This window comes from Ochlerotatus camptorhynchus, unplaced genomic scaffold (genome assembly GCF_037179485.1).
Source record: "Ochlerotatus camptorhynchus isolate MF236.1 unplaced genomic scaffold, CSIRO-AGI_Acam_v1.1 ptg000434l, whole genome shotgun sequence".
Lineage (NCBI taxonomy): Eukaryota > Metazoa > Arthropoda > Insecta > Diptera > Culicidae > Ochlerotatus > Ochlerotatus camptorhynchus.
Window position 1 is genome coordinate 8,780,859 of NW_027040920.1, and position 20,793 is coordinate 8,801,651.

A 20,793-nucleotide genomic window follows, 5' to 3' on the forward strand; every position below is an offset into this window, starting at 1 on the left:
AAAGTACTAGAATGGTCATATAAATTACATGTTTAAATAAATAAAATAAAGCAAATAACTTATTAGTATTGCTAAAATCATCCAAAAGTTCAAAAGTATTTACACGGTGTGCCCAAAAAGTTCAAATATCCATAACGCAGCATTTAAACTATTGAGTTAAATGTGGGTAAAAAACAGCAAAAAATATGGTTATAATTGTTTTTTAAACTGTAACATTTTTAAAAAGAATGAAAAGAAAAAAATCAAGGAAATTTGATGGGGTGGATTTTTGAACTAATAGTCGATGTAGTCCTTACTATTTGATGCAGTACCATAATTTAATGATTTTATTAGTTCTAAATAATTCTATTATTACTCTGAGGTTGATCAGATTTACAATTTATTTCTTGACATCATACAACACACAACACCCAGCAGACCAGTAGGCAATTTTATTTTTAAGCAAAACTCACCGGGCTGAAGTGGGAATCAAAGCCTAACATCGTGGAACTCACACACAGTTTACCTCCACTCCACTCCACTCTTCGCATGACCATTACGAATAAATTAATTAGAATAATTTTATTATATTACTAAAATAAAAGTCTGATAGCTTCATTTTGAAGTCTCAAGAACTTCCTGCGTCTCAGATCATGAATGTTTTGTTAGTCTGGATTTACTTGGAAATCTTTACAGGATATCTTCGCCTTCTTTTTAGTTTAATTTGAATCATCCTAGAATTCTATCAATTTTTTTTCTATACTCCCCTAAAATAATCTTGAAAATATATAAACTTTTCCAGTAACATTCTAAAGGGTCACGCACATTAGATCCGGATCGGACGCGTTGCGGCAAAGTGACAGCTAAATCTATTGTCTAACTGTCAAATTTACGTCAACGCAACGCAAACGGATCTAATGTGGGTGGGCCTTAACAGTTCTTAGCATTACCTCTTGTAATCTCTTATAAATCACTCTCCATTTCCACAACTCCCTCAAATTGGTAATAATTTCCAAGAATTGGCTCAATTTTGTGTCCATTTTTCTCTATGAAATTCTTAAAATATTCTTAACAATTTTCTTGGTACACTCTTCAGAATGACCGTCACACTCTTCTTAGAACCATCCGATAATTCCCTTTAAACTGCTTCGTAGGTAAGGTCAGAATTGTTTTGAAATCCTTTTCAATATTCCTAAGTACTCAAGTACTTTGTCAAAATGGTTTTGAAAGTCTCATAGAAATTGTGCTTAAAATTTTATTAAAATTAGTCTCCATAGAAACATTGGACAGAAATCCTTTGAAATTATTCTCACGATTCGTATCAGCATACTCCTTAAGTGTCGTTATAAGAATTTTCTATGATTTCTCTTCCGGATTGTATTCCCTTTATTGACAAAATCTCCATGGAATTGTCATCAGAGTTGACAAGACAATTGACACCGTCTTCAACCAGAGGTTGCACAGACTCAATATTTAACACTAGACAACGGACAACACACCACACCCATTAGACCAGTAGGGACATTTTCAGGTTGCCAAAATTTGCAACGGCTGGAGCGGGAATCGAACCACCAAAGTAGCTTGAAATTCACCTTTGATTTCACAAAGAATTCGCCGCACACTTAATTGTGAACTATTTTCAGAATAACCTTAAAATTCCAATAATGTCCAACGTTGATGACCTTTAATAATTAAAGTAGCAAGCTTGGCTTTTTATTTTTTATAAGAGGGTAAATTAATTTCAGTGATATTTTTAAAGCAACATGTTTAAAAAATCTGGGAAAATCTGGAACATATTTAAAAAATCTGGAAATATACGTTGTCTGTCTGTTTATCTGGCAAGACGACTAAAAATCTGGAAAATCCAGATAAATCTGGAATACTGGCAACGCTGTCACAACACTCTTTTTGAAGTTCTCTTATTCACCACCAGCGGTTGAATCGATCACTTAGTTTCTATTAAAAAGTCGTATTATCTCTGTCGAATTATTTATATTAAAGCCCAGTGACCCATTTATAGATCAGCTACTTTTGTGACTATTGTCGCTAGACTTGAAAACCGAAATGACCAACTCGCGACAATCGATTTTACTCTTGTTGTGTACGTTAAAGATAAAGTCGCATCTAGTGCGAACTATAGCGCATCATTTGACGAATACAGCGCACTAGATGCGACGTCATGTTTAACGTACATAACGAGAGTAAAATCGATTGTCGCGAGTTGGTCATTTCGGTTTTCAAGTCTAGCGACAATACTGTCGTCGAAAAACTTGAGCTCAAAAGTTATACATGTCTTCACCAATATTGTTCTATGGACAATATCTAAGACAATATCTATGAAAATAATAAACACTTTAGTTCAGAATTATCTCGCTAGGTGACTCTGATGTACATGTGAAATTTGTGTACATGCATTATCTCATGACCTAGACTATCAGGGTTATTCTGCGTGGCGAATGAGGTGAGGTGACTCGAGTCACTCGTGTCACCCGATTCCAGCTGGCGAGTGAGGTGAGAAAAGTCACTTGGGATAACCCGATGAACTCTCACCTTATTCTCACAGTCGTTTTTCGGTGACAAAAGTCGTACTGAAGTGACGATTTTAAGTGACAAGAGTCGTAACCTCCGCTGCAGTCGACTGGATGGAAACCGTTGGAGTTATATAAGCGATGGTTGTGGTTTTTGGTAATTTATTACTTTTAAATTTGTTTCAATCATTTTTTTTTGTTTCCTTTCCAGCCAATAATTTCTTCGGTTTCCTCAATATGGGTATTTTTGGAATCGGAGTGACGTGTAGGGATCCGACACCCATGTCTGAGACCATTTTGAAATTCAAGATGGTGGCTTTCGGTTGGAGAAAAACTTGAAAATTCAACCAAGTCAAAACACAAGAATACGTCGTGGCAGTCCACATCTACCTGAAGATATTCCTCAAAAGCTGGTGCTTCTTGGAATTAGTAAGGTATGCACAGTTAATTAAGAAGAATTAAAATGCCGGAAATGCAACGCGTAGAGCTGACGATATTTAACAATGTTGTGCAATACATTCACATTATTCTATCAGGCTATCAAAATATTTATAGTGCATTGCTGATTTGTGGAGTAATGTTAAGCTTTAATAAGTCTTGTTCAGTCTTTAGTTCAGCGAACTTATTGAGGTTGAATTATGGGGATACAATATGCTTTATGCACTATTAATCAACTCGTAATCGTACGCCTTAAATCAACCAAAAATCAGCTTTTGTTCGCATTGTTCAGTTTGAATTGTTACTTGGGGTGTAGGGTCCGGAAAAAGATGTCTCACGCTATTTTGAATTCAATATGGCAGCTTCCGGTTTAGAAAAACTTTGAAATCCTGTCAAATAATCCTCAATATGGGTATTTTTGGAGTCGTGTTGACGTGTAGGGACCGGAAAACCATGTCTGCCGTCTTTCTGAAATTCAATATGGCGGCTTCCGGTTAGAGAAAAACTGGAACATACTGTGAAATTACCCATAATATTGGTATTTTTGGAATTTTGGTGACGTGTTGTACCGGAAATAGATGTCTAACGCCTCTTTGAAATTTAAGATGTCGGCCTCCAGTTGGAGAAAAACATTGTAAATTCTGTTAAATACCCCTCAATATGGATATTTTTGGAATCCAGGTAAAGTGTAGGGACCGAAAAGCCATGTCTGATGTCTTTCTGACGTTCAAGATGGCGGCTTCCGGTTGGTGAAAAACTAGGAAATTCTGTTAAATACCCCACTATATGGTATTTTTAAAGTTGGGTAGACGTGTGAGAACTGGAAATCGATGTCTGAGTCCGTTTTGAAATTCTAGATGGCGGCTTCCGGTTGGAGAAAACCCTGAAAATTCTGTCTACAATATGGGTATTTTTGGAATCGGGAGGACGTGTAGAGTCCGGAAATCCATATCTGACGCCAAATGGCGGTTTCCAGGTAGAGACAAATATAAAAATACTGTCAAATATCCCTCAATATGGGTATTTAATCGGTTGATGTGTAGAGACCGGAAATTCATGTCTGAAGCTATGTTGAAATCCACGATAGTGGGTTCCGGTAGAAGAAAAACTTGGAAACAGTGTCAAATACACCACAATATGGGTATTTTTGGAATGGAGGTGACGTGTAGATACCGGAAAGCAATGTCTGACGCCTTTTTCAAACCCAATGTAGTGGCTTCCGAATACAGAAAATATGGATGGGTTTTCCGTCCTTACACGTCACTCCGATTCCAAAAATACCTATATTTACCCCTCAATTGGACAGAAATCCCAAGTTTTTCTCGAACAAAAAGCCACCATATTGAATTAAAAATGTCTCTACACATCACCACAATTGCAAAAATACCCACATTGAGGGGTATTTGATAGTATATTTCATTTTTTTTGTAGCTGGAAGCCACCATCTTGAATTTCAAAAAAGGCGTGAGACATCGATTTCCGGTCCCAATACGTCACCATGATTCCTAAAATACTCATAAGGCGGTGTATTTGACAGAATATCCCAGTTTTTATTTAATCGGAAGCCGCCATCTTGGATATCAAAATGGCGCCGGGCTTGGATTTCCGGTCGATATACGTCACCCCGTTTCCAAAAATACCCATAGTAAGTAGTATTTGTCATAATTTTCAAGTTTTTCTCCAACCGGAAGCCACCATCTTGAAGAATTTTCGGCCCTTACACGTCACCCCGACTCCAAAAGTACCAATATTGTGGGATATTTAACAAAATTTCCAAGCTTTTCTCCAACCGGAAGCCGCCAAATTGAATTTAAAAAGACGTCAGATATCTATTTCCGGTCCCTACACGTCACCAAGATTCCAGAAATAACCATATTGTGGGTAATTTGGTAGTTTTTCCCCGTTTTTCTTTAACCTGAAGCCTGAATTTCAAAAAGGCGTCAGACATCGATGTCCGGTCCCTACCCGTCACCCCGATTCCAAAAATACCAATATTGTGGGTAATTTTGCAGTATTTCCAAGTTTTTCTCCAACCGAAGGCTGGCATATTGAATTTCAAAATGGTGTCAGAAATGGGTTTCAAGTCCCTACACGTTACCATGATTCCAAAAATACCCGTATTGAGAGGAATTTGACAGAATTTCCAAGTTTTTCTCTAGCCGGAAGCCACCATGCATTTAAAAACGGTCTCGTATATCGATTTCCGGTCCCTACACGTCATCAAGACTCCAAAAATAGCCATATTTTGGATAATTTGGCAGTATTTCCCAGCTTTTCTCTAACCGGAAGCTGGCATATTGATGGTGTCAGACATGGGTTTCCAGTCCTTACACTTCACCAAGATTCCGAAAATACCCATATTGAGTGGTATTTGACATAATTTTTAAGTTTTTCTCCAACCGGAAGCCGTCATCTTGAATTAAAAAATTGCCTCAGACATCGATTTACGGTCCTTACACGTCACCCCGACTCCAAAAATACCAATATTGTGGAATATTTGACAAACATTCCGAGTTTTTCTCCAACCGGAAGCCGCCATACTGAATTTGAAAAAGGCGTCAGACATAGGTTTCCGATCCCTAAACGTCATCTAGATTCCGAAAATACCCACATTGAGATGTTTTTCACAGAATTCCCAAAATTTTTCTCCACCCGGAAGCCGCCACCTTGAATTTGAAAAAGGCGTCAGACATGGTTTTCCGGTCCCTACACGTCACCCCGATACCAAAAATACCCATATTGTGGGGTATTTGATATTTTCAAAAAACTTTTTTATGAAAAAAATCACAAGTAATTAAGAGTTTTTGTTACGTCTGGTTCGATTTACGAACTGCCGCGCCGGTTTGGTTCGTAAATGGAGGTTCCAGTGCATTAATAATTTAAAAAAACACGATCGGAAAAAAAAAAATCTTCGCTCGCAATCGAAAACAACAAACAGCCAAAACTGAAAGGGTCTAGCACAGACCGAACATTATCAGTTCATTTTAATGATATTTTTATGCATGATTTCGAACATGTGAACACGGATTATGTTAAAGAAAAAAATAAAATATTTTAATCTACCTTGTTTGACACGAAATACGACTCGAAACGCATGTTCATAGTAAAAAATAAAAACCTGCGATTAAACTGATAAATGAACCTACACAAACTGCGTAGGCCCTTTTCGACAAAGCAAAAAGTAACATTTTGGCGAATGAACACCGAGTCACTTTGCAACTCACCTAAGAATGAACCTCTCACGTCACCCGAGTCGACTGTCGGAATCGAGTGAGAAGAGTCATGTGACTGCGAGGTGACAAATGTCGTCTCACCTCATTCGTCACGCAGAATAACCCTGTATAAACAAAGTTGCTGTTTTTTTGCAATGTTGCTCAGGATGACAGTTTAGTTCGAAATTTTTCACTAGGTGGCACTAGTGTTCTAAATGTACTTGCTGGGTCAACATTTTGAGAGCCTTGATAGATACGAAGTTGATGTTTTCTGCAATGCTGTTCAGTAGGCCAAGACCTGTTGAATTGTGGGCAGTTTAGTTCGGAATTTTCTCACTAGGTGCCACTAAACTGCCCATAATCGCAAGTCAGTCCCATCTGTAAAAAAAAACTGGAAATGAGAAAATGGCGTTCAAAGATTTTACAAGTATTCCGATTTGACCCTTATTTTGAAGGGATAAATTTAAAAATAAACGTAAAATGTGATGGAATGCATCTATTTTTACCAAAAAAAAATATTGGTAAAATATCGTAAATTTTTTAAAAATAACCGCAAGTCAGTCACATTTCCATGACGATGTACAGTAGAAAGATACCATGGTCCCATAGAACGTTATTGAATGTTTCTGGATTTATTCCGCTGGTTCCAGAGCAATGGCCGGAACATATTCCGGTGAGTATGCCCGCATAAATGTGAACCATTACTTGTTTGTGTTTGTCAACCAGGCTAAGGCCTTGTTGTCCTCTGCTGTCCGAAGAAGTCGTCTCCACTCTACTCGATCCATGGCCGCACTTCGCCAGCCTCGTAGTCTGCGAAGGGTCCGCAGGTCGCCTTCTACTTGGTCGATCCACCTTGCCCGCTGCGCGCCTCTTCTTCTTGTTCCTGTTGGGTCGCTTTCTAGAACCATTTTCACTGGGTCGTCGTGTGGCATAGTCCATCAGCTTGCCGTAACCCCCTTCAAGATTCAAAGGGACTCGAACAACGCAAATCACTCGATCCATCTTCGCCTTGACCAATTGCGTAAGTTTATCCGGAAATCCGTACTCGTGCATAATCTGCCATAGCTGATCTCGATCGATTGTGTCGTATGCGGATTTGAAATCGATGAATAAATTATGTATTCGCGGCATTTCTGCAGAATCTGCCGAATCGCGAAAATTTGATCCGTGGAAGCACGGGCACCCATGAATCACGTCTGGTTTTGTCCCACGAACTCTCTAGCAAATGGTGATAGGCGGCGGCATAGCATTTGGGAGAGTACCTTGTAGGCAGCGCTCAACAGTGTGATCGAGCGGTACTTGCAGCAATCCAACTTGTCGCCCTTTTTGTAGATTGGGCATACGACAGTGCTTCACCACCGTATTTTAATAGCTCAGCTATGTTCGCACTGCGGTACGTGCGGACGTTGATAATGTCGGAGAAGAATTTCCCGTCGATTAGAACGTGATCGATTTGGTTTTCTGTGTGCTGGTCAGGTGATCTCCAGGTGGCTTTGTGGATATCCTTGCGGGGGAAAAAGGTACTTCGAACTACCATACCCCGAGAGGCTGCAAAGTTCACGCATCGTTGGCCAATGCCGTTCGATACGGCATACAGGCTGTTTATAATATAGTCCGCTCTCCGAAAATGTATGGAGAAAACAACTATTTTGAATGATAATGGTTCTTAACAACCCCTTATTTGTAAGGTTGACTTCCAAAGAACCTTAATACATAAGGTTAAAACTTTATCACACAAACAATCATGCAAAGTTCCATAACCATTTCAGTTAAAGTTTAGCAAGGATTATAAACAATGTTTAACCATTTTCGGTAAGGTCAACTTATCGTTCGCGTTTATGCGGGTGGGTCTCAACAGACCAGAGCTTTTCATAAACGTGCCAAGCCCACCATGCGATAAATCAATTCACATGAGAATTCAAATATAAGAACAATAAGAGTCATGATGGGTGACCAACACCATGTTGGCCACACCCGGACATGTTCCGGGTATCCCCGGGGAAGTGGTAAATCCTTTTTAAATCAAAATTCATCAAATCAATCACAAATCACATGAGAGTTTAAAGCCATATCCATAGGCGGTCGTCAAACTGAGTATCGTAAGAACTAAAGGGTGTCCCACATCAAATTGAATCACGGAAAAAAAACGCTGTAGAAAATTACCTAGTTGACCTATCCTTTTCAAACTTTCAGACAAAAACTATAACCCATTAGTAAGCTTTTGGCATATTTATTTCATTCAACTTCAATACCATAACCGTACGCACGCACCTAACGCTTAACTCCACTCATTGGGTTATGTACAACATGTGGCTGCAGCTTCTTCTGTACGGAAATCCACTTTTTCTTCATGTCTTCCTCCGATTTGACTTCCTTGGGATGCTTCCGTAGTGCATGCAGACGCTTCTGTGGTCACTCTTTGAGATAGATCTCTCCGTTTACAGTCCCGGTAGTCACGAACGGCGCACTCCGTTTGCCACATGAGCAGATCGCTTGCCAAATCATGTATTTCTTGGCAAACTTTGAAAGTTTCTGGTTCCTTACTTCCTCGCGAACTTTAAACTTGTGCTGGACGGTGAAGAACAATAGCCCCGGAAGCTGCCGGTAGTCCGCCTTGACGTAAGTCTCATCATCCATGATGAGACAATGAGGCTTCGTCAGCATCTGGGTGTACAGTTTCCGGGCCCGTGACTTTCCCACCGTATTTTGCTGTTCGTCACGATTTGGAGCCTTCTGCACTTTGTACGTATGCAGTCCCTCCCGGTCCTTGGCTCTCTGAACGAAAGGCTTGGACAGATTCAATTTTTTGGCCACATCTCTGACCGAAGCATTGCGATTCCGCTTAAACGCTTTCACGACACGCTTGTGATCCTGATCACTAATGGATCATTCGATCCATTCTGAACGCATTTCTTTCGATGCTCAGAGTTTCGTAGTAACGTTTAATCACACGACTCACCGTTGACTGCACGATTCCGAGTTGTTTTCCGATGTCCCGATGAGAGAGTTGAGGATTTTCCAGGTGCTTGCACAAAATCAATTCGCGACGTTGCTTATCGGGTGACGCCATTTTTACCAACTTTCGAAAAACTGACAGCGATAAAAATACAGTGTAAACAATACACTCTACCCAAATTTTCAAGAAAAAATACCCAATGAGTAATTTTCTACAGCGTTTTTCCGTGATGCAATTTGATATGAGACACCCTTTATATTTGACACATCCGGACATGTTCCAGATACCCTCGGGGAAGTGGACAAAATCTATCTTGAGATAAATCTCACGATGCGATGTGTTGTCTAACATTTCTAACATATATTTTTTTTCTAATGGGACTGACTTGCGGTTACTTTTCACTGTGGGACAATTTGACTTGGTATTGTTTTTCATTTTTCTTGTACAAGCCACCTTTTTTCAATAGCACATCTAAAAATACATAGATAGATAAGCTGAATAATGATGCTTGCTAACTCAAAATTGTTAAACAATGCAGATGGGACTGACTTGCGATTACCGGCAGTAAAGCACTCTAGTAAAAGTATGGACGACTGTCACTACAAACCTGAAAAAAGTTGTTCCAATTTGCTCGATTGAGTGCATTTTGACGATTTGATTGGAACAACTTTTGACAGACGTGCACACTTTTCTCTAGATCTTTGCTAGATACAAAGGTGCTGTTTTCTACTTTATTGTTCAGAAAGCTAAAACATTTTGAATGGGTGACAGTTTAGATCAAAATTCTCTCACTAGGCGGCGCTAGTATTCTTATAAACTTCGTGTACAAGCAGGGTCGCCATCTCGAGATCGCTGCTGGAATAAAATTGCTGTTTTCTGGAATGTTTGTCTAGAGGACAAGACCTTTTGATTTAGGGACAGATTAGTTCGAAATTTCCTCACTAGGTGGCACTAGTATTCTTATAAATTTCGTGTAAATGCTGGGTCGATATATCGAGATCTTTACTAGATACAAAGTTGCTGTTTTCCGCAACGTTGTTCAGAAGGTCAAAACCGTTTGAACTGCGAACAGTTTGGTTCCGAATCATCTCGCTAGGTGGCAATAATGTTGTGCATACATTTTATGATTTTTAGCAATATCTTATTAAGGATATCTAAACAATTTGTGACTCTTTATCGAATTGAACGGTACATATGGAAAGGTAAATAAATTATAAAGCAACCTATATAATAACCATTCCATTTTTTTAATCACATCCGTTCAAAAAAGAGAGGTAAATTGTGGATTGTCCTTAGTAGGGTGAAAATTAGATCAAAACCCTACTGATGTTTTCTTTAAAACCATAAGTTGAAAATAAGTTCAAATGTCGTGGTAATTCGTTTTAGGTGTTGATGAAGAAATTGAGATCCTTTACCAGTGTTTGGAACGTTATTTTGACTTATCGTTTATATCAAAATCGAAAATACAAAATGCAGTGCAGTGCACAATGGACCAGGAATTAAATCTAGCTGGAAACATAATCACTGGGATTGCATTCAATTGAGTTGACGTCTTGAGTGAAGTTTCTTGTATTAATTAGGACTACAGTCCACCAGTACAGTACAGTATCCACCAAATAGTACAAGTTTTGACCGTAAAGATGGCGCAGCGATACAAGCTTTTTTATTTCGCAAGATAGAGGTTTTCAGTCTTCGACAAAGTTGTATAACGTAGAATTTATAAAAAAAATCTGAAGACCTAAAAACTCTGCATCTTCAAACAACTGCGATATACGATGTTTTATGAAACATGCCTGAAATTCATGTTTTCAGTATTTTATTTTGAACAATCGCTCAAAAGAATACTTTTATCACAGACAAACAGACATAACACTCACAAGTTGTTCATCGAACAAGCATTTACGGGCAATTTAAAAGTATCTCAGTTGGTAGTACTGTCATCTGTTGCGCGCATAGTCAATTCCCTTGCGTTTGACGTTTACACACTACGGCCATCTGTTCAGCGTACTACCCACCACAGTGTACTCAGCAGATGGCGGTTGTGTTTTAGCGACGATGTTTTACAATGAGAAATATTCAATGGGTTATGTCTGTTTGTCTGTGCTTTTATCATTTCTCCTCGATCGGTACTGATCAATTCAATCTTTTTCAGATCAATGCTATTATTTTTAGAGTACTAAAAAATATATATGACATGGAATTTAAAAAAAAAAAAATGATTTGCTGAACGTAAAAATACGAAAGTGAACGCAAAATATCATAAATTCTTCAAAATGTACACCAAAGACACTTTAATTCCTCAAAATATTTCAGAGATATATTTGAGATATTTTGACTAGACTCAAACAATATATTTTATTTACAAAAAACGGTATACGCAGTTTATGAACAGTCCCCTATTGAAAACAACTTAGGTACGGATGGATGGATGAACATCACATTTGGTTATGCCAAATGAAAGCCCAAACTTTCCTCTTATCAGTGATATGGGGCTGTTCATTAACTACGTTGACAGTTTTTTGGGATTCTTGATCCCCCCTCCCCCTGCGTAGACATTTGTCTATACAAAACAAAATTAAATTTGTATGGACCGAGGATGATTGTCAACCCCCCCCCCCCCCTACGTAGTTTATGAACAGCCCCTATGTAGATATTAGAAATATCTTGAGAAGTTTCAAAAACACAGTGCTTTAAATAAATAGCTCATTAGGACTCATATATGTTATCAAACCACTTTTTTATTTTCTTCCACTTGCATAAAAAAATACTCCATCAAAAATTTGAGCTGTAAATTGTAGGGAAAAGTCTCAACTTTCTAACGGCGTGCTTATTTTCAAAATCGATGGGAGGTTTGCTGATGAAAAACGTATTTTTAAGTTTAAATCCAATATGGCGGCAAAATTCAATATGGCCACCATAATTTTTGAACATGAAGAGCATCTTTCTTGAGAATTTTCAAAGATATAATTATTTTAATGTATCTATCAAGAATACGCACAAATTGAGCATTTTGGAAAGTTTTAGTTACCGAGAGGTCCATCAATCGGCTCTGCAAAGCTGCAGCAAATGAGCCTGGAAAAATAAACGCACTATAAAAAAAGAGGGGTCCATCATTTTAAGTTTTTGAGAACCTCGTGCAAAAAGTGGACTGGTTTCAGTGAGAATTACTCATATGGTCAAATGTGTCTGTTCTAGAAAATAAGTGTAATCGCATATCAGCCCCATGTGCGTTCAATAAGCTAATTTTGAGTTAACAATACTACAACTATGCACAATGAACTGGTTGAAGTTCTTTGTCCCTGATTCGATTGGCAAGCCAAAAGCCCCTTGCTATTTTTTTGGGAATCTTTTACCAATTTTAGCCGCAAAAATCAAAAGCTGAATCGAACTGTTTCACGATTGTTTTGAAGCTCATCCTCGCACCAACTTGGAAAGAGTTCAAAAAACTGTACAACACTCGTGTCTAATAGCTCAATTCAAGCACCTCTGCCGCCACAACCGGGAGGGAGCTGCCGTGAGACCAATGAATCGCGTAATCTTCCCAACAGCTGTTGCGACTTCCTTCGATTCTTCTTCGATCGAAAACAAAAAAGCATAATAAAAACTGAAACAACAAGAGCAACCAAAACATGAATGAATCGATTTTCCGGTTCTTCCACCCGAAAATGCTGATTCAATTACCTCTCCGGTCCGGAATGATTCCCCGCACAACCGAAACAGCCCATGGGAGAACTTACCTTGTCATCTGATTTAATACTCTTGGTAGGAATTTTGGCAATGATTCGTTTCGCTACGTTGCAAAGTCGCCTCTGCGGGAGATAGGAGGGTAGAAAAAAAATCAATCAATTTACAATCTTGAAACATGCAATTGTATTTATCAACTCTCGAAAGTGTGTCACACATCGACGCTCAATTAATGGTAGGTACTTACCGATTGTTTATCTTTGGTTTGCAAATACCGGAACCGCTGCACGTAGTAGAACACCAGCCACACCAGCGAAATGATCATCAGTACGATGAACGATACGGAAACGAACAGCACCGATGTTCTGGAAAAGAATGATGGGAAGGGGATTTGGTGAAAATTGGATTCGACAAAACGAAGCCGTCGTTACGAGGTTCAAGCTACCGATTGATGTTGGCCAGCGAGCGGATGTGGTGACTTCCCTCGATGATTGCGATCGTTAGTTCGTAGCCCTGCCGCTCCAGGTTGTCGATCAGTTCGTGACCCTTGGCTTTGGTCGTGAAGACTGCGGTGATGTTTCCTGCAAAGAACAACCAATTAGACCTTCGAGCTTTTAGGCAGTACTGTGAAATTTGGCAAACAAATTAAACGAACTGTGGAATGTGTGTTGAAGGCGAATGAAGTGAGGTCAGTTATAGAACGAATGCAAACACTTTCATTGCAGCAGGAAGTAGGGTTAAATACCCCATTTCCGGCCTATTAAGCACAACCCGCACTTAGTCTTTCTTAATCTAGCGCAGTTTAGCACCAAACGGAATGTTATTGTTACTGATGGCTTCCAAATTTATTTACCTTTCCGTACGTACCAAAAGATTTGATATAGAGAAACCAATCGTTGAAATATTGCCAAAAGTCTAACACTGCTTCTTGACGCCAAACTCGGCCTACGGATTCTAAACTCGGCCTAACGCATTGAAACGCCATTGAAATGCCAATGAATTCACTTCGGCCTCTCGGATGAAGATAAAAATTGATTCGGTCGGAGCACTTCTTTTGTTTTTGAGAATAATGGGTGCAAATCTTCATATCACGCGTTCTCATTGACTTCGTTCGGTAGCTTATTAACTAAAGTATCGTACCAAACGCATAATTGACTTGTTAACTCTGAAATCATGGATTTATTTGAAGTTTTCTGCTCGATAGGCCCAAAATGGGCGATTAGGCCGAAGCAGTTCTCTACCCTATCGTTTGCACTTGTTTTTTTTTTTCGTTTGCCGTTGCACAAAAGTGCGTCGCAATAAAAAAAATACTGAGTAAGTAGGTGAGAAGAGTAGTGGAGCAAAACAAAATAGTTCCGCGCCCCTTCACCCGGATTCCGGTCCTGCTGCAGAACGTGCAAACGTGACAAAACAGTCCAACATTGTTGTGCAGTTCCACGCCAAATGACGAATCGATCTGATGCGACCTGCTCCGATTTGCATGAAACTTTGCATAATTGTTTGTTATGGTCAATCATTCATATTTGAGGGAAAACTCGGCCATTTTTTAATCTTGCTTTCGAATTTTTTCAACACATCCAGTAACACTAAAACGTCACTTCCAATCTAAATGACATCTGACATAGTGGTGCAACTTCTTGCAATTAATAAAAAGTTTTTTTTTTTTTGATAATTTTGTAATTGTTTTGTTTGTTTGTTCATACACTGGGTAACAAAATATTAACAACTAGTAGTTAAGTAGATTAATTGGTGAAGGTTTTTTGAAGTTTTTTTTTTCTTTTTAAGCGGTTGTGCACCGCGTTTGCGCAACACTTATGGCGTCTTCAGATGCCTACGTTGCGCGAACTAGATACTATCAACCGTCTTCGAAAGGACCATGGGTTGTCTTTTTTCGGCCTAAAAATAAAACTTTGAAAACTCTCGACATTTCGAGAGACTTGCTGCGTAAGTATCTGGGAATCTTGGTACATAAGGAGAGATTCAATAAACTGCGTGTAGAAGCACCGAATTATGATGTGGCAAATAAAATTGCTGAACACGAGCTGTTTAGTGTCGAGTACAACATCTACATCCCTTCTCGAGATGTGGAGATAGAAGGTGTGGTCTCCGACGTGAGTCTGAGTGTCGCGGACTTAAAACGAGCATCGGGTTGCTTCAAAAACTCGAAAATCGGAGATCAGGTACAGATACTGGATGTCAGGCAACTGCATTCAGTATCTTTGCAAGATGGCAAAAAAGTTTATCAGCATTCAGACTCGTTTCGGGTGACTTTCGCTGGTTCAGTTCTCCCAAACTTTGTTAAAGTTGATGGTGCTTATTTTTCCGGTGCGGTTGTTTGTACAGAGGGTATATAATTGTACCAACTGCAAAAGGCTGGGACACTCAGCCAGCCATTGCGGCAACAAAACTCGTTGTGGCAAATGTGGTGAAAACCACATAGAGAATTCTTGCCACAAAGAATCAGTAAAATGCGCATATTGTGGCGAGAATCCTCACCCCTTGCAGGAGTGCCCGATGTACAAACAGCACTCCGATAAAGTGCAGCGTTCAATCTCTGGACGCTCCAAGCAGTCATATGCACAAATGGTGAAGGCTGCATCAGCCGTCCAAGATGAAAATCAATTTTCGATTTTGTCAGCTGAAGAATCGGACTCTGACTCATCCGATGAGGGTGACTCTACGGTGGTACACGCACCTTTGAAAACGAACGGATCCTCAAAACGAAAATGCTCCACCCCAAAAGTGCGCCGTAAGAGGATTGCAAAATTCCCAGGGTAATAGGGATGAAAAAATTAAATCGAAGGCTCCTACTGCTCCACTTCCTGGCTGCAGTAAGGATTTTCCGCCATTACCCAACAAAGATAAGAAAAACAAAAAAGCTGCTCCTCAAACTTCTCAAAAGAAATCCAAGTCCGAACGAGGTTTGCTAGCTTTTTCGGACATTGTGGAATTCATATTAAATATGTTCAACATACAAGACCCTCTTAGAAACTTAGTTTCTGCCTTGCTTCCAACGTTAGAATCATATCTTAAGCAATTGACTGTTTCATGGCCCCTCCTTGCATCAATCATATCTTTCGATGGATAATTCGTCGAACGAGGTTGAAGATATGATCACGGTGCTACAGTGGAACTGCCGTAGTCTAGTGCCTAAACTAGACTCGTTCAAATTTTTACTTCACAATTCTGATTGGGATATATTTGCTCTCTGTGAAACATGGCTTTCTTCCGATAAAGAACTCAACTTCCACGATTTTAACATTATACGCCTGGATAGAAACGATTCTTATGGAGGAGTACTTTTAGGGATCAAAAAGTGCTACCCTTTCTACAAAATTTCCCTCTATCAGGCATCGAAATTGTCGCTTGCCAAATAAATGTGAAGAACAAAGACCTTTGCATAGCTTCAGTGTATGTTCCACCAAGAACCTCCATTAGCCGTAGTCAACTCTGGAATCTAGTTTCGATTCTTCCATCCCCAGTATTAATTCTGGGTGATATGAACTCCCATGGTACTGGGTGGGGCGATCTATATGACGACAATAGAGCGGCTATTTTTTACGATTTATGCGACGATTTCAACTTGACTATTTTGAACACTGGTGAAGCGACACGTATAGAAAAACCTCCGGCTCGAGAAAGCCGACTCGACTTATCTTTGTGTTCAAGATCGCTATCATTGGATTGTGTGTGGAAGGTTATCAATGATCCCCATGGTAGCGATCATTTGCCAATCATCATTTCAATTAAGTGTGCCCCTCACTCTGTAGAACCATCTCGAGTTCCATTTGATCTTACAAGGAACATAGATTGGCATAAATATGCAACGGCGGTGACAATCGGTGCCAAGTCAATAGAGATACGCTTCCACCATTGGAAGAATATCGATTCCTCACCGATTCGATGTACAAAAGCTCACTGGAAGCACAAAAAAGAAAAGTTCCAAGTGCGCCCTTCAAAAGGAGACCAGCCACACCTGGATGGGACGAAGAATGCACAAAATTGTATGTAGAAAAATCTGATGCTTTCAAAGCTTTTCGTAGACACAAAACCTCCATTTACTTCGAGGAATATTCAAAGCTTGAGACAAAGCTGAAACAATTAATCAAAGCAAAAAAACGCGGTTATTGGCGCAATTTCGTCGAGGGACTCTCACGAGAAACCTCAATGAACACCTTGTGGAGGGTGGCTCGGAACATGCGTAACCGCTCATCTTCTAATGAGAGTGAAGAATACTCCAACCGATGGATATTCGATTTCGCAAAAAAGGTCTGTCCGGACTCAGTTCCAGCACAACACATTCTTCGAGAAGCGTCTCCGAGCGGCGGCTCTCTGGATAGACCATTCACAATGCTGGAATTTTCTATGGCTCTTCTTTCATCGAACAACTCCTCACCGGGAAGCGATATGATTAAATTCAATCTTCTGAAAAATCTCCCAGATATTGCTAAAAGACGCTTGCTAGACTTATTCAATTCTTTACTAGAAAACAACATTGTTCCGCCTGAATGGAGACAGGTCAAAGTAATATCCATTCGAAAACCTGGCAAACCAGCGTCTGACCATAACTCATACCGTCCGATTGCTATGCTTTCGTGCATTAGGAAATTGTAGGAGAAAATGATCCTTCGGAGACTCGATCAGTGGGTCGAAACAAATAACTTGCTATCAAATACACAGTTTGGGTTCCACAAGAGCAAAGGAACAAACGATTGTCTAGCGCTGCTTTCCACAGATATTCAACTGGCCTTTGCGCACAAGGAGCAATTGGCTTCAGTATTCTTGGACATTAAGGGGGCTTTTGATTCAGTTTCCATTGAAAATCTGTAAGACAATCTGCACAGATGTGGACTTTCTGGAATTTTAAATAATTTCTTGTACAATTTGTTGTCAGAAAAGCAAATGAACTTTTCCCTTGGACAACTGACAACTTCCAGAATTAGCTACATGGGCCTGCCCCAAGGCTCATGCCTCAGCCCTCTTCTTTATAACTTTTATGTCAAAGATATCGACAACTGTTTGGCAGAACAATGCACGCTAAGACAACTTGCAGATGACGGTGTGGTTTCCGTAAGAGGTCCACATGCCGTGGACTTGCAAGGACCATTGCAAAGTTCCTTAGATAACTTGTCTTCTTGGGCTAGGAATCTAGGGATCGAATTCTCGCCGCAGAAAACTGAACTGGTAGTGTTTACTCGAAAGCGATACCCAGCCCAAATGCAACTTAATCTTTTGGGCAGAAACATTACTCAATCATTGTCTTTCAAGTACCTTGGGGTCTGGTTTGATTCAAAGTGCACTTGGAATACCCATATTACGTATTTGAAGCAAAAATGTCAGCAGAGGATCAACTTTCTCCTTTCAATTTGCGGCACATGGGAGACCTCATAACGCTTTATAAAACAACAATTCTCTCTGTTCTAGAGTACGGATCTTACTGCTTTCTCTCGGCAGGAAAATGTCATGTGTCAAATGTCGTTGTCTGCGTATTGCTCTCGGCTGTATGCACTCAACGCATAACATGAGTCTCGATGTTCTGGAAGGAGTAACACCCCTCCAGAACGGTTTCTGGGAGATCTCTCTAAGAATGCTAATCAAATGCGGAGTGACGAACACACTTATAATTGAAAATTTTGAAGAAATTCTCGGACTGAAATTCTCGATTTATGAGAATCTACCACCACTACGTATCCTCGGATATGTGTCTTCCTTGTTATACTCCAGACCGTGCTCACTTCACCAATCGCAGTTCCTCAATTGAATATGATCTGTCCATGAAACAAGTGATTCATGGGATTCCAGATCAACTTCGAACTATTATTATCCCACGTATTTTTACTGAAAAGTACCAACACGTCAATTGCGTGAACAGATATTTTACAGACGGGTCTCGTCTCAGTGGATCCACTGGCTTCGGTGTCTTTAATGAAAACTCTAGCGTCTTCCGCAAACTTCAGGAACCTTGTTCCGTTTATGTTGCTGAGCTGGCAGCAATCAACTTCGCATTGGGGATGATTTCCAACATGCCCGCAGACCATTACTTCATCTTCACGGATAGTCTCAGTTCGATTGAGGCTATTCGGTCGATGAAACAAGGTAGGCACTCATCTTATTTCCTTTCAAAGGTAAGGGAGCAGATGAGTGTGTTGGTCGAAAGATCATATATGATTGCCTTTGTATGGGTCCCCTCACATTGCTTAATCCCAGGCAATGAGAAGGCGGACTCTCTCGCAAAGGTGGGTGCGCAGGAAGGCGAATTTTATGACAGGCAAATTTCACACGATGAATTTTACCATTTAGTGCGTCAGAGTACCCTTTCGAGTTGGCAAACCGATTGGGACAATGGAAATCTTGGACGGTGGTTACATTCAATTATTCCTCATGTTTCTTTGAGAGCGTGGTTTAAAGGCTTGGGCTTAAGTCGTGACTTCATTCGCGTGATGAGTAGACTTATGTCCAACCACTACTCGCTAGATGCGCATCTCAATAGAATAAACCTCGTGGACGCAACATATGTCGGTGTGGAAACGGTTACGACAACATCGATCACGCAGTTTGGCAATGTACGGATAATGACGCCGCCAGAGAGCGACTTTTGAATACCCTCGAGGCCCAAGGAAGACAACCCTGTATCCCTATCAGAGACGTGTTGGGTACCCGCGATCTCTGCTATATGCAGTCGATTTATGTGTTTCTGCAAATGTCTAGTATATGAATTTAATTCGTTTGTCTTTTGTATCTCTTTATTAGTTTTTGTTTGTCTTGTCCCACTCTGGAGGCGAACCAGCCCAAGGCTGAAAGCCTCCTTAATAAAGCTAAATAATAATAATGTCTTGTCCCCCGTCTCGATGAGCCTCATCGTCGCCCACTGGTCACCATAGCCGGTCGAACTCCAGACGAATCTAGAACCACACTACCGTTCATACTGGTGACATCACTCTGATCAGACAACGAAACCCTACCCCAAGCTCCTCCCTTTTTCCTATCCTTCGACAATGTACCCCTCTAACCTCGAGTAAGCCGCGAGTATTCGGCCCAACTCCTACTAGACATAGAATTAAGTGAATTTTGTTACAAACAAAGAACAATGAATTATCGGCTCTGTAAAGCTAACGCGATTGAGCCTTACAAATAAACGAACTAGATAAAAAAAAACTTCACGCATGTAGTAGTAAAACATGATTATTTAAAGTAGATTATAATCGATGCTTTAATGATTCTTCCAGGAATTCCCTGAAGGTTCCTTCTATACATCCATTTTAAATATATTTGAATTCTCCTTAGAATTCCCATGCAGGTAACCTAAAAAATGTCATAAATTTCTCCTTAGAATAATCTAGGACTTCTCCTCTGAATTCTATTGGATATTCAATTCGTATTCTCCTCAAAATTCCCATGGTATGTCCTCAGAATCCTCAAATCAAAAATCCGTCTCAGAATACCATTAAAACTCTTCTAAGAATTTGTTTGAGAACTATCCGCAGAGATCATTTTTTGGAGTTCACGGGATTTCCATGGAATTATTATCAGAGCTCTCTTTAAAAAAAATTGGACCAAGAATTCTCATCCTATCATCATAGAATTCTTCTCAGAACTCTTGTTAAAATGCACATGAAGCAATTTTTTTAATTACATTGGAATTATTTCCAAAATTATTTTGGACCTCCGGCCAATAGCCTCGACATGCTGTATGGCCAAGGTCCTGGAGCGAATGGTCAACAGGAGGCTAAAGCATTTCCTTGAAGCCGAAAACCTGCTAGATCATCGACAGCACGCCTTCCATCAAGGGTACGGAACTTAAACTTACTTCGCAACATTAGGGGAGGTCCTCAAGAGTGCCAACGATAGCGGTCTCCACACCGAGATCGTCTCGCTGGATATATCAAAGGCCTTCAACAGGACGCCCCTCGTCTTAGAGTAGCTTCATCAAAAATTTCCTGACCGATCGTTCTTTCAGAGTCGCAGTTGGCAACACGAGGTCCCAGCTTTTCAGAGA

General features: G+C 40.0%; 1 protein-coding gene across 2 annotated transcripts in view; it reads right to left on the reverse strand.

Moving 5' to 3' along the window:
• gol (goliath) overlaps positions 1-20,793 on the reverse strand; it is a 281,563-nt gene that overhangs the window by 41,861 nt on the left and 218,909 nt on the right. For both annotated transcript variants that reach the window (XM_065234620.1, XM_065234621.1), the window contains exons 3-5: positions 13,243-13,378; positions 13,045-13,162; positions 12,851-12,922 (exon numbers count right to left, since the gene is read on the reverse strand). In XM_065234620.1, coding sequence (XP_065090692.1) covers positions 12,851-12,922; positions 13,045-13,162; positions 13,243-13,378 — 326 coding nt within the window. The remainder of the gene's footprint in view (positions 1-12,850; positions 12,923-13,044; positions 13,163-13,242; positions 13,379-20,793) is intronic.